Source organism: Psammomys obesus, unplaced genomic scaffold, assembly GCF_907164565.1.
Source record: "Psammomys obesus unplaced genomic scaffold, mPsaObe1.curated_primary_1811, whole genome shotgun sequence".
Classification (NCBI taxonomy): domain Eukaryota; kingdom Metazoa; phylum Chordata; class Mammalia; order Rodentia; family Muridae; genus Psammomys; species Psammomys obesus.
In genome coordinates, this window is record NW_026596460.1 from 4,948,741 (window position 1) to 4,963,197 (window position 14,457).

At 41.1% G+C, this 14,457-nt stretch overlaps 1 protein-coding gene across 1 annotated transcript in view; it reads left to right on the forward strand.

Moving 5' to 3' along the window:
* The window catches only part of LOC129669978 (TRPM8 channel-associated factor 2-like), a 30,068-nt gene that overhangs the window by 3,669 nt on the left and 11,942 nt on the right, over nucleotides 1–14,457 (forward strand). The window contains 1 exon segment of the mRNA XM_055598345.1: nucleotides 7,142–7,778. Within this exon segment, the coding sequence (XP_055454320.1) occupies nucleotides 7,156–7,778 (623 nt within the window). The 5' untranslated portion in view covers nucleotides 7,142–7,155.

Below are 14,457 nucleotides of genomic sequence, written 5' to 3' on the forward strand. Positions count from 1 at the left end.
TTACTATTTCCCACTTCTTACATAAAATTCCATTCACTCTGCCCATCAGTTGGCCATCAGGCTCAGCATCTGCTTTGACAGTCTATACTGCAGAAGCTTTCAGAGGCCCTCTGTGGCAGGTTCCAAGGTTGTTTCCTGTTTTCTTCTTCTGGCTTTCAGAGGCCCTCTGTAGCAGGTTCCTAGGTTGTTTCCTGTTTTCTTTTTCTTCTGATGTCCATCCTCTTTGCCTTTCAGGATGGGGATTGAACATTTTAGTTAGGGTCTTCACTTTTGCTTAGTTTGTTTAGAGGTACAGATTTTAGTGGGTTTATTCTATGTTGTATGCTTATATGAGTGAGTATATCCCATGTGTGTCTTTTTGCTTCTGGGACAACTCACTCAGGATGATCCTTTCCAGGTCCCACCATTTACCTGCAAATTTTATGATTTCCTTATTTTTAATTGCTGAGTAATACTCCATTGTATAGATGTACCACAGTTTCTGCATCCATTCTTCAGTTGAGGGGCATCAGGGCTGTTTCCAGCTTCTGGCTATTACAAATAAAGCTGCTACAAACATGGTTGAGCAAATGTCCTTTTTGTGTACTTGAGCCTCTTTTGGGTATATGCCTAGGAGTGGTATGGCTGGATCTTAAGGAAGCGCTATTCCTAGTTGTCTGAGAAAGCGCCAGATTGATTTCCAGAGTGGTTGTACAAGTTTACATTCCCACCAGCAGTGGAGAAGGGTTCCCCTTTCTCCACAACCTCTCCAGCATGTGTTGTCCCTTGAGTTTTTCATCTTGGCCATTCTGATAGGTGTAAGGTGAAATCTCAGGGTCGTTTTGATTTGCATTTCCCTATTGGCTAATGAGGTTGAGCATTTCTTTAAATGCTTCTCTGCCATTCGATATTCCTCTACAGAGAATTTTCTGTTTAGCTCTGTTCCCCATTTTTTAAGTGGATTACTTGGTTTGCTGCTTTTCAGCTTCTTTAGTTCTTTGTATATACTGGATATGAGTCCTCTGTCAGATAAAGGGTTGGTGATGATTCTTTCCCAAACTGTAGGCAGTCTCTTTGTTTTGATGACAGAAGCTTTTCAGTTTCATGAGGTCCCATTTATTGATTGTTGCTCTTAGAGCCTGTGCTGTTGGTGTTCTGTTCAGGAAGTTCTCTCCTGTACCAATGAGTTCTAGGGTATTCCCCACTTTTTTTTCTAGCCGATTTAATGTGTCTGGTGTCCATAAGTGTGTGGGTTTATTTCTGGGTCTTCTGTTCGATTCCATTGATCCACCATTCTGTTTCTATGCCAGTACCATGCAGTTTTTATAACTGTTGCTCTATAGTACAGCTTAAGATCAGGGATGGAGATACCTCCAGAAGATCTTTTATTGTAGAGGATTGTTTTAGCAATTCTCGGTTTCTTGTTATTCCATACGAAGTTGAGAATTTTTCTTTGCAGGTCTGTAAAGAATTGTGTTGGCAATTTGATGGGAATTGCATTAAATCTATAGATCGCTTTTGGTAAGATGGCCTTTTTTACTATGTAAATCCTGCCAAGCCATGAGCATGGGAGATCTTTCCATCTTCTCATATCTTCTTCTAATTCCTTCTTCGGAGACTTGAAATTTTTTTCATACAAGTCTTTGACTTGCTTGGTTAGGGTTACACCAAGGTACTTTGTCATTTGTGGCTATTGTGAAAGGTGTTGTTTCCCTAATTTCTTTCTCAGCCCTTTTGTCTTTTGTATATAGGAGGGCTACTGATTTTTTTGAATTAATTTTGTATCCGGCCACATTGTTGAAGGTGTTTATCAGCTGTAGGAGTTCCCTGGTAGAGTTTTTGGGGTCACTCATGTATACTATCATATCATCTGCAAATAGTGATAATTTGACTTCTTCCTTTCCCATCTGTATCCCCTTGATCTCCTTTAGTTGTCTTATTGCTCTAGCAAGGACTTCCAGAGCTATGTTGAAGAGATATGGAGAGAGTGGGCAGCCTTGTCTTGTCTCTGATTTCAGTGGGATTGCTTTAAGTTTCTCTCAGTTCAGTTTGATGTTGGCTATAGGCTTACAGTATATCGCCTTTACTATGTTTAGATATGTGCCTTGTATTCCTGATCTCTCCAATACTGTAAACATGAATGGATGTTGGATTTTGTCAAATGCTTTTTCAGCATCTAGGGAGATTATCATGTGTTTTTTTTTTTTCTTTCAGTTTGTTAATATGGTGGATCACATTGATGGATTTCCATATATTGAACCGACCCTGCATACCTGGGATGAAGCCTACTTGGCCATAGTGGATAATATCTTTGATGTGTTCTTGTATTCGGTTTGCAAGTATTTTGTTAAGTATTTTTGCATCAATGTTCATAAGGGAGATTGGCCTGAAATTCTCTTTCTTTGTTGAGTCTTTGTGAGGTTTAGGTACCAAGGTGACTGTGGCTTCATAGAATGAGTTTGGTAATATTCCTTTTGTTTCTATTTTGTGGAATAGTTTGAAGAGAATTGATGTTAGCTCTTCTTTGAAGGTCTGGTAGAATTCTGCGCTGAAGCCATCTGGTCCTGGGCTGTTTTTGGATGGGAGACTTTTGATGACTGCTTCTATTTCCTTGGGGGATATAGAACTATTTAATTGATTTACCTGGTCCTGACTCAGCTTTGGTAAGTCAAATCAATCAAGAAAATTGTCCATTTCATTTAGATTTTCAAATTTTGTGGCATATAGACTTTTGAAGTAAGTCCTAATGATTGTTTGGATTTCCTCATTGTCTGTAGTTATGTCCCTTTTTCATTTCTGATTTTGTTGATTTGGGTGGTGTCTCTCTGCCTTTTAGTTAGCTTGGCTAAGGGTTTGTCGATCTTGTTGATTTTCTCAAAGAACCAGCTCTTGGTTTCATTGATTCTTTGAATTGTTTTATTTTTTTTCTAATTGATTGATTTCAGCCCTGAGTTTGATTATTTCCAGCTGTCTACTCCTTTTTGGTGTGTCTGCTTCTTCTTTTCCTAGGGTTTTTAAATGGGCCATTAAGTTGCTTGAATGAGCTGTCTCGAATTTCTTCTTGAAGGCACTTAGTGCTATGAACTTTCCTCTTAGCACTGCTTTCATTGTGTCCCACAAGTTTGGGTATGTTGTGTCTTCATTTTCATTGAGTTCTAGGAAGACTTTAATTTCTTTCTTTATTTCTTCCCTGACCCAGTTGTCATTTAGTAACAAGTTGTTCAGTTTCCATGAGTGTGTAGGCTTTTTGCTATTTCTGTTGTTGTTGAAGTCCAGCTTTATTCCATGGTGGTCAGATAGAATACAAGGGATTATTTCAGTCTTCTTATATCTGTTGAGGCTTGCTTTGTGACCAACTTTATGGTCTATTTTGGAGAAGGTTCCATGAGGTGCTGAGAAGAAGGTAAATGCTTTTGTGTTTGGGTGTAAGGTTCTGTAAATGTCTGTGAGGTCCATTTGATTCATGACCTCTGTCAGAGATATTGTTTCTTTGTTTAATTTCTGTTTAGTTGACCTGTCCTTTGTTGAGAGTGGGGTGTTGAAGTCTCCCACTATTAATGTGTGGAGATCTATATGCGGTTTAAATTTTATCAATTTTTTTTTTACAAATGTGGGTGCTCTTATATTTGGGGCATAGATGTTCAGGATTGTGATGTCTTCCTGGTGAAATTTTCCCTTGATGAGTATGAAGTGTCCTTCCCCATCTCTTTTTATTATCCTTCCCCATCTCTTTTTATTAATTTTGGTTGAAAGTCTATTTTATCAGATATTAGAATGGCTACTCCTGCTTGTTTCTTGGGTCCGTTTGCTTGGAAAGTCGTCTTCCAACCCTGTACCCTCAGGTAATGTCTATCATTGTGCCTTAGGTGTGTTTCTTGTATGCAGCAGATTGCTGGGTTTTGTTTACGTATCCATTCTGTTAATCTGTGTCTTTTTACTGGAGAGTTGAGTCCATTGATGTTGAGAGAGATTAATGACCAGTGACTGTTAGATCCTTTGATTTTGATGTTATGTTGGCTGTGTTCATAAGGTTGTGTGCTTGGTTGCTTTTTGTTTTACTGTAGTAAGGTTAATTATTTCCTGTTTTTTCCTGACAGAAGCTAATTTTCTTGGGTTGTATTTTCCCTACCAGTGTTCTCTGTAATGCTGGATTTGTGTGTAGGCATTGTTAAATTTTTTTTTTTTTTTGTCATTGAATATCTTGTTTTCTCCGTCTATGAGGACTGAGAGTTTTGCAGGGTATAGTAGCCTGGGCTGACATCTGTGTTCTCTTAGGGTCTGCATGATATCTGTACAGGCCCTTCTGGCTTTCATAGTCTCTGTTGAAAAGTCAGGTTTGATTCTAATGAGTTTGCCATTATATTTTACTTGGCCTTTTTCCCTTGAAGCTTTTAGTATTTTTTCTTTGTTCTGTATACTTACTGTTTTGATTATTATGTGGCAGGAGGATTTTCTTTTCTGGTCTAATTTGTTGGGTGTTCTGTAGGCCTCATGTATCCTTATTGGCTTCTCCTTTAACTTGGGGAAATTTTCTTCAATGATTTTGTTGAAAATATTTTCTGGGCCTTGGAGAAGGGAGTCTTCTTTTTCCTCTATACCTATTATTCTTAGGTTTTGTCTTTTCATATTGTCTTGGATTTCTTGGACTGTCTGTGTCAGGAATTTTTTGGATTTAACATTTTCTTTGACAGATACATCGATTTCTTCCATTGTATCTTCTACCCTGAGATTCTTTCTTCCATCTCTTGTAGTCTGTTGGTTATGCTTACCTCTGTAGTTCCTGTTTTCTTCCCTAAATTCTTCCTCTCCATTATTTCCTCCATTTGTGTTTTCTTTAATTTTTCCAGTTCTATCTTCAGGTCTTGAGTTGTTTTGTTTACTTCCTTCACCTGTCTGATTGTGTTTTCCTCTTTTTCTTTTAGTTCCTTCAACTCTGTCTCTTTTATTTCTTTCAGTGATTTAATTATTTCTTCTCTGAAGGCCACAAGCTGTTTGGCTGCATCTTCCCATATTTCTTCACGGATGGCCATCATCTGCTTGTCTTTAACTTCCTCCATTTCTTTACGGATAGCCATGATCTGATTGGTTTTATCTTCCTCTAATTCTTTACATATTTTATTTGTTTCCTCTATTATCCTCTTCATCAACATAGATGTAAGGTCATCTTCATGATTTTCTATTATGCTGCGTTGTCCAGGGCTGTTCGCCCCTGGATGGCTGGGTTCTGGAGATGCCATATTGCTCTGTCTTTTGTTGGTTGAGCTTTCACGCTGACCTCTATCCATTGGGCTGTTTTAGGTGTTGGCTGTTAGTTTCTGTGCTTCCTGGAGTCTCGAGGTAGGGAGAATCCTCTTGGCCGGAAGATGATTTTTCCTGAAGGAGTCCTCCTCTGCTTTTTGGTTATGGTCACTGTATGGCCAGTGTTTCTCAGGAATTGCCACTGCTCACCTCAGGTGTATAGCCCTGAGTAGTAGCTGTGGTCTTTGTTAGCCAGGAGGGGATCTCTTACCCATAGAAGTTCTCAAGACAGCTGCCCCACTGCTGGGTTTCTCGTTATAAATTTAGTGAGCTACTGCTGTTGTTACAGTTTTCCAGGTACAGTCCTCTTGAAGAATATGCTGATTCCCTAGCTGTGGGGTTTTCTCCCAACAGGGAAACTCAGTCTGTTATCCATGGGCACACAGTTCTCTCTGGGAAAGTGGGAGATGCACCCAGCAAGTCTCTGGGCCAGAGGCTGAGTGCTCCGCTCTGAGCCTGGAGAATGTGCACTTAGGTTGAGTTGGCGCCTGGAGGCGCCGCTCTGGTCTGGAGGCTGGGTGCCTCACTCTGGACCAGAAGCTGTGTGTACCTGTCTGGGATGGCGGCTGCAGGCACTGCTCTGGTCAGGATGCTGTGGGTGCAGCCCTCTTGAAGGAGCAGGGATTCCCACAGTTTTGTCAGTCTAGCTAGGGATAACTGGTTGATCCTTGGCACAGTATCTGAGGGCTGCTGTAATGGCTCTCTGGCTTTTGTAGGTCTGAGGATGCAGCTGTGTGCCCCAGTGCCCTAGGGGTACTCAATAATGGTGGCTGAGCACAGTGCTCCTGCCTGCATTAGAAAGCTAGAGCCTAGAGTCTGCGTGAATCTAATGCAGGCTGAGCACAGTGCTCCTGTCTGCATTAGAAAGCTAGAGCCTAGAGTCTTTTGGTGCTGGGTGTCCTGAGCGTTAGACCTGATGATCCCCCTGCTGGGGGTTTCCTCCTGCCAGAGACTCTCAGTCTTCGCTTTGGGGACCGCTGTTCTGTCTGGGGTGGCGAGTAGAACCCACAGGCACAAACGTCCCCCCCTGGATTCGCCTTTCTGGCCTTTGGGAGCCTGGGCATCTGCCTAAACTGGATAATTTTCCCAAGACCTTTTCAGGGTGGGGGTGTCGGCCGAGTGCTCTGAGATCAGACCAGCTGTTTCCCTCCCTGTGGGTTTGCACCTGACAGTGAAACGCAGTCTCTGGTGCCCTGGTGCCCTGGGGCCCACAGTTCTATCTGAGGCGGCAAATCAGGTGTGCAGGCAGGGCTCTGTACAGGCGCCTGGGTCCTGGGCTCTGGCTCCGGGCTGGCTCCTGGGGCGCCCGCTGAACCCGAGTCTTTTCCAGGAGATGTCTGGGTGACCTAAGGTCAGTCCCAATCATTTCCTGCTCCGTGGTGTTATCTCTCGACTGGAAAATCCAGTCTGTGATGTTCTGGGCCCACAGTTCAGTCTGAGACAGTGACCAGATCACGCTGGTGTGTAGCTCTAGGCTGGCGACCAAGCATCTGGCGGAACCAGGATCTCTTCCATGGTTTAGCCGGGTGAGTTAAAGCTGATTGAATCCCCCACTGTGGGGTATCCTCTCACCTGTGAAACACAATCACTTGTGTTTTATGGCTGCGAGTTCTGATTGCTGGTCACTCCAATCCTGTTGTGCTACTGCTCAGAATGAAAGTCCTCCCAGCGCTGCCATCTTGCCCCCCCCAACTCTTCTTTTATATTGAGTCATAAGAGTGGGGTCCTTGTCTGTTTCCTTCCTCATTTTATCCTCAGTGGGAGAAACTAATTTATTTTGCAGACTGAGTTCATTTAGTTAATGGCCCTTTTTACTGGTTCCTCAATAAGTTTTGGCCAACCTGAGTCTCTGCTTCCTTTGCAGCAACTGGTAGAACCATGGCAACAACACCTGATGCTGCTTTTGACACTCTCATGAATGGAGTGACCAGCTGGGATCTTCCCGAAGAGCCCATTCCCAGTGAGCTCCTTCTTATTGGGGAGGCAGCCTTCCCAGTGATGGTGAATGACAAGGGCCAGGTGCTCATTGCTGCCTCATTCTATGGCCAAGGCCGTCTTGTGGTAGTATCCCATGAGGGCTACCTGATGCATGCTGGCTTGGCTCCATTTCTTCTCAATGCAGTGAGCTGGCTCTGTCCCTGCCCAGGGGCTCCCACTGCAGTGCATTCTTCCTTGGCATCACTAGTTAACATCCTGGGTGACTCTGGGATAGAGGCCCTGTTTCAGCCTGAACCAGGAGAGGCTCTGGGAGTTTACTGCATTGATGCCTACAATGACACCTTGACTGAGAAGCTGATCCAGTTTGTGAAGCGTGGTGGAGGCTTGCTCATTGGGGGTCAGGCCTGGTATTGGGCCAGTCAACATGGTAGTGACAAGGTGCTGTTCAGTTTCCCTGGGAACCAGGTGACAAGTGTGGCTGGAGTGTATTTCACTGATGTCTATGGGGATAGAGACCGGTTCAAGATCTCTAAGAAGGTACCCAGAATCCCAGTGCACATCAGGTGAGTGTACCATCCCAGCCCCTCATAGATTCTAATTCTTTTAAAATAATGCTGATATCCCTTTTTCAGTGAGTAGCCTATCCAGTTCAAGGTAATTTTTACTGTTTTCTAATTGCTGCAAATAAAAAACATGGTCACTGAAACAGCCACTAAAATGCATCAAGACACACAAAAAAGATGGTCTTCCCAGCCACTGCCTTTTATGGAAAAGCAATCATCCACTTAAGAGAAAAGGTCGACCTATTTGCTATTGCATCTCCGCATGTAACGCCTGAAGCATAGAGTGCTTATCAGTGTCCTAAATACCTCAGAAAACACTGGTCTATCTATGTGAACATCTACAATTGGGCCCAGCCCTATGCTGGACCCTGGGAATGTAGCAGAAATGAAAACAATGTGTGCTACTGCGAAGCCTACATATCAGTGGAAAAATAAGCAGGTAAGCAAACCAATAGATAAGAATGACAGCAGATGTTGATAAGAGCCACATGAAGAGAGGAAAGTATGATGTGAGGTATCAGAACAAGAGGAGAGTAAAGGCTGTTTAACCACTTCAGGGAAAGCATAATAACCAAGTTTGGTTGGAATTCTTTGGTGCTCCAAACAAAAGAAATTTAACATACAGAACCATTCTTCAGGGGGAAGAATATTAGAAACCCATGTAGGTCTGGACCTCAGGTCAAATAGTTGAACAGATTGAGGGAAATGGTGGCATTTCTGGGGCTCAAGTGTGGTAGACAGCTTGTAGATACTGGACCCATGATCAGTCTACCAAACAGAAGTAAGACCGGAGATGAGAGGTCAGTCTGATGTTAGCTGGAGTCCTGGAGAAGACATGGTGCTCAGCAGAGATAACATCTGAAGTAGCCACTGATCTTAGGACATTCTTTTTTCCTGCTTCACTCTGCCTCCCCTGAGAGGAACTCAGCAGAATTTTGGATAAAGGAGCACACAGACATGGATCTGATTTGCTCTACGTTGGCTTTGATTTTATAGCCAAGACAAGTTCAGGCCTGTGGGACAGCCCCCTGTTTTTGTAAATCATGTTTTCCAGGAGCACAGCCATGATCATGTATTCCCAAATGCAACATAGGAGAGGGCAGAGTATAGACAATGGCCATGAGTGCCAAGGAGCAAATGAGCAACTTGGAAAGCACCATTTGAAAAGACACCAGAATAAGGAAATGGGTTGTGCTAGCAACTCTGGGGAGCGGGAAAACCTTAAGCAGAAGCCAGATTTGCATATTCCAGGAACGTTGAAGAACCCAGAGTGCTTGGAGATGTGTAAATGAAGGTTGCACTGCCAGTTCATCTCAGAACTGTGTCCATGGATAGAACAGCAGATATTTTAGTTGTGAGATGTAAAGACAGGTTGGAATGTAGAGAGAAGATTGACATGATGCAGCCATTTCAAAAGGAACCCTATAGTTGTTGAATAGTGGGAAGGTGCAAAGGCAAGGAGGCCACCCATAGAAGGCCTGAAATAGACCATGTGAGAAATGCCAATGACCTGCCTAGGATGATGGTAGCAGAGCCACTGGGAAGAGATATAGTTTTTGATGTGCTCCCAAGGCAGAATCCAGCAGTCTGGGTCAATGGACTGGATATGGAGCAAGAAACGGAAAAGAGGACTTGATATTTTTGCTCATTGTGATTAAAAATGATGTCATTTACTAAGACAAGAGGGACCAGGAGTTTAATTTTAGATTTTGGGGTTTTGAGATATTAAGGACTTATGCTTTTTCCTCATGTAAAGGATTCACCATAGTGGATTCTGAGTTTATGTTTCTTTTGAAGCATGAAACCCAGTTTTAGAATTGTGGCAGTGTCTCCACAATGTCCTCATTTCCACTGTGGTTTGTTGCTCTTACCTTCTGTCACAAGATGGCCAGCACTGTTCCAGGCTCTGTAATCACACCCAGGCAATGATTCCTGGAGCAGACACACTAGCTGGGTCTATCAGTTTTTTTAAACTTACTAAGATAATCTGTTTTACTTAATGGTCCTGTCCATGAAATGGATCTCCATTGATACTTTAGTGAACAAAACTTAATCAGGTGGTCAAAATGTAACCACCAGGGGATCCGAGGATATTTTAAAATGGGCACCTCTGAAGAAATTAAAATCCTGCCCCACAGAAGAAAGTGAATGTCGGTATGGAGTGAGCAGTTAGCAGTGCCCTGGGCCCTCAGCCCTAGGGAAGGTACTGAGATTCCTTCCCTACAGAGAAGGTGGGAGAGGCAGAGATAACCAGGCACACAGAGATGGATCTGATTTGCTTTAATCTGGCTTTGATTCCTTGCAGCCACCTGACAAGCTCAGGCCTGCGGGCCAGCCCCCTGCTTTTGTAAATAGTGTTTAACTGGAGCACAGCCATGACATGCTTCCAAATCATAATAGTTCTTTCAGCAGAACCCATGAACCCAAAGAAATGTCTCCAGGCGTTAAATCTGAGCACCATAGTTCTCTCAATTGCCTCAAAGAACTCACCTTTTCAGTAAAGGAGGCCTGTCTCTCTTCATCTCTAGCTACATTTTCCATCTTTGCTACTAGATCTGAAGTTTCCCAGTTTTGTGTTTTCAAGCTTTACTTCCCATGGCACTCAAATACACACAAAAGTAGAAAGAACAGTCCAGTATTTCTCTGGGAAGTTTTGACCCAACCCCAAGAATAGTCACCTCATGGTCAGTCGTACTCATCTGCTACGGGAATAAGTCAGTGGACAAAGGTGGAATAGCAGATGCAATTCAACATCAAAATGTTGAGAGCAGAATTCATTGATCTGAGAGGTTGGCTCCTCTAAGCCCTGAAGCTCAGTCTGTGTGGTCTGAGAGACAGTTCCCATACTGGGGAGTGGGGAGAGGAAGGGGCTGGATGCAGCAGGCCCATAATCAGATATATGCACAGAATTGAGAAGCCAGATTGCCTGCCTTTACCAGCTCCTGACTCAAGCCTTTCAAATTCCATAGAAGGCAGGTTTTTTGAAGCTTGTTTTATAGCCCTGATATGGAGGTCAGTAGTTTTCCTTTAATCTAAAGCCTCACCTCAGATTATTTTGAAACAGCACATGGGTACATACCATCTTCATTGATATATATTTCTAAAGACACGAATTCTTGAGAACATAACCACAGAGGTGTCACCGATGCCTTCTACAGTCACTGTCAGGCTTCCTTACGACTTGGTGTGAGAGTTTACAGGGCACTCGTGTACTTCCTGTCAAGAGCAGCTGTCAATGATTTCCCGAGGGATTCTGTCCTTTTGTGGGACATATTTACTGGAACTAAGTTGATCAGTGTCTATAGACCTTCCAAGTGATCAAATCTAAGAACTATCTCTCTGTTTTAGGATTAATAATACATCAAAGTGTTCATACTGTTATTTCTCATTTGAATTTGGGACCACAAGGATATTATTGATTCTCCATATTCTCTTGTTGAGATCCATTATGCCCCCATTTTGAAAGACACCATCATAATGAACTACTCGCTTTACCATACTATACACTATAAACAGATGCGAAATTCAAATGACAACAGCAAAATGAGGTGGGTTTGCTGAGTGACAAAGTCTCTGCAGTATTTACTAGCATTACCAAGTTCACTTTGTAGGTTGGATGTCCCAAGAAGAGAGATTTTGCAGGTGGGTTCTCAGTAAGCTGACCTGGACAGGCTAGTGTGTGGGAAGTTCCTAAAAACTGCTCTAAGTGGGGAAGAAGAAAGATGGAGAAGCCAAAGAAGGTAGTCAAACATCGCAAATAATTTTTAGCCATAAACCACAGCAATGATTTTTTTTTTTTCCTCAAAGCACATAGGGTACCTGGAAGCACCAGGAGAACACTTGGAAGCACCTTAATATTTCCTAGGGGTTTATTTGCCTTTGCTATTTAACCTTTTAGAATTGTGCCAGATAGTTCGTAGCTCAAAAATAAAGTTTAAGACCTATGAATGTTCTGTCTCCTTCTCCCCTCCCTGTTTGTTTCCTCCTCCCCTCCCTGTTTAAATTTACTAATCCTTCATTATTTCTTTATATACTTGAGCAGACATACAGATATGTGTCAGTATCCTCCTCTTTCTTTGAGAAAGTAGTGGCACACTCCATTTTCCTCCACTTACTTTTTCCATTCAATAGTATTCTGGATCACCAAGCTGGGTGTGGCTACATAACAGAGTGCCACGACTCCCGGCATGTTCTATTGTTCGTCCATTCGTAGACATCACATACTCCGTTCTTAAGTTCCTTAATGATACACTTCTGAATTTTCAGGATGAATTTTTATTTTCCCAGTATTTTTACTAACACAGATGGGCTTCAGTGAATACTCTGGTAGCCTGGTAGATGTATCTTTGTAACTTTGCGGTGTCCGTGGAACTGGGATGACTGGTTGACAGGAAAAATGAATGTGGAATTTTGTTAGCATTGCCATGTTTCAGATTGGATTCCTAAGAAACTGCCTCAGAGACAGAGATGGGGTACAGGGACCTCATTAAGAAGCATTGTAAAGGCAGAAAAAGAAAACACATGGGCAGGGGCAGAAAGTAAACTATGAAGCATATATTTTGTACATGTTTCTTAGCAATATTGTGACTATTATGTGAAACATGGTAAGATACATTGTCTGCAACGGAAGACTCCATGACTACAGTCATGGAGTGAAGAATTATGTGGTCATTAAAAGTCATATGTTCAGAGACCTTAAAAGAAAAGCAAAATACTCACGATACCATAGACCATATTAAGATACACAATTCTGTTAAAAAAAAAAAAATGGCAAACTCATGGAAATAGTACATATGCAGGTAGGAATTTGAACATTAGAAAACAATGTGATAACAGGTAGTATATAACTTGGATGAGTGATGACTTTTCAACTATAAACATTTAAATCTTCATCAAATTTTCTATAATTACAACATTGAAATTGTATTTTACATAACTATTTTATCAAGGCCCTTAAGATTAAGAAAATGCATCTTGATCACATTTAGGTACCCTCCTTTTGCTTGATGTCATGTTGCAATTTGAATATGAAATGTCTTTCACAGGTGTATGCATTAAACACCTGGGGTTTTGGCTCTGACCTCACCAATGTTGATGGATTCATTATTTGGTGACATTATTGGAAGGCGATAGAAACTAGGACATGGGCAACAGCCTGTGAAAGCAGAACACTGAGGACATTCCCTAGAGGGACGTAGCTCTTTGCCTACGTTCTGCTTCCAGATGCCCATGAGATGAACAGGCTTGCTTCACGCCATACATATATACGTACGTACGTACATATATACATACATACATACATATATACATATATATATGGAGTAGAATATATAGCCATGATGTTTATACATGTATTATATACCTATGGGATGCATAGTCAAAAGGATTGACATAGCTGTTACATCAATACTTATCATTGCTTGTTGTAAGGACATTTGCAATTTCCCTCTTAGCAATTTTGAAATACACAGAAGTGTTTATAATCATTACCATGGTGTGTGATAGACCACTAAAACCAACTCTTGCTGTCCAACCTAAACTTTTACTCTTTGGCTAATGAGGATACGACTAGATAGCTATAATCTGGTTAAGTCAGTTCAAAGTGACATTTGAAAGCACTGATATACAAAAAATGTAACTTACCAAACAATCCAAAAATGTTATAATTTATGTTAATATAAAAATATGTGTATTTTACATGTACTCATATTTTTACATATGGCTATAGAAAATTTTTGAATCTGAATGCAAAAACATTAAATTAATACATTTAATTTAGTCATTATTTTTAATTAAATTAGAATATACTAATAAAATTTTAGAAATAAAAGATGACATGAGGTGTTGTTTTTATAATTTTAGAGAAAAAAATGAAACCTTGAAAAGATTTAATAGATTTAAGTAATAATCATTGGCAGTAGTCTTGTTGAGCAAGTAAAAATAAATTTCCTTTAACAAACAACTTTTAAGTATTAGTTATTTTCTAATTCATTTCATAAAGATGAATTAATATTAGTAAAATTTTATTTTTGACTCTGGCTTCTAAAATCTTATGCTTTGCTATGAAGGATACATTTGTAGATGTGTTACTATGGAGCTATTTATTTATCTGTTGATAGTATTTCTAATACTATCAGACAGGCTTAGATTTAAGCCTCAGTTTTTCACTTTTTTTGCCGTGAGTTCATGAGCAAGTTGCTTGACCTCACTGAGAATTGTTTGTGCTATTGACGCCCTGTATCTGAGTGTCCAAAGCAATGAAAGGAACAACAGCAGCAAAAGAGTGTTTTTATTGTTCACTTTCTCGAGTGTACAGTATCTCTTACATTGTTCATACACAGTTTGTTGAATGCCTGTTAAATTCTACACATCATTCCTGGTAAAAATATTGAGACCTTAACAGAGATGACTGCTATGAAAATAAGTTTTCACATTGTTAGTTTTTGTTACTTGCAAAAACAAAGGGAAAAGCAACGTGACATAGTAATTGAATGTTTGCAGTTTTCATCGCTGTGACTCACAGAGCATTGGCCTATATGTATCTTTCGTCACTCTGCATCCAATTGTCAGGGTCATTACACTCTCCTACTTTACATTCTGCTTTAAAGTGATCTGATGTTTAAAAAGAATTTCTTTCCTTTCCTTTCCTTTCCTTTCCTTTCCTTTCCTTTCCTTTCCT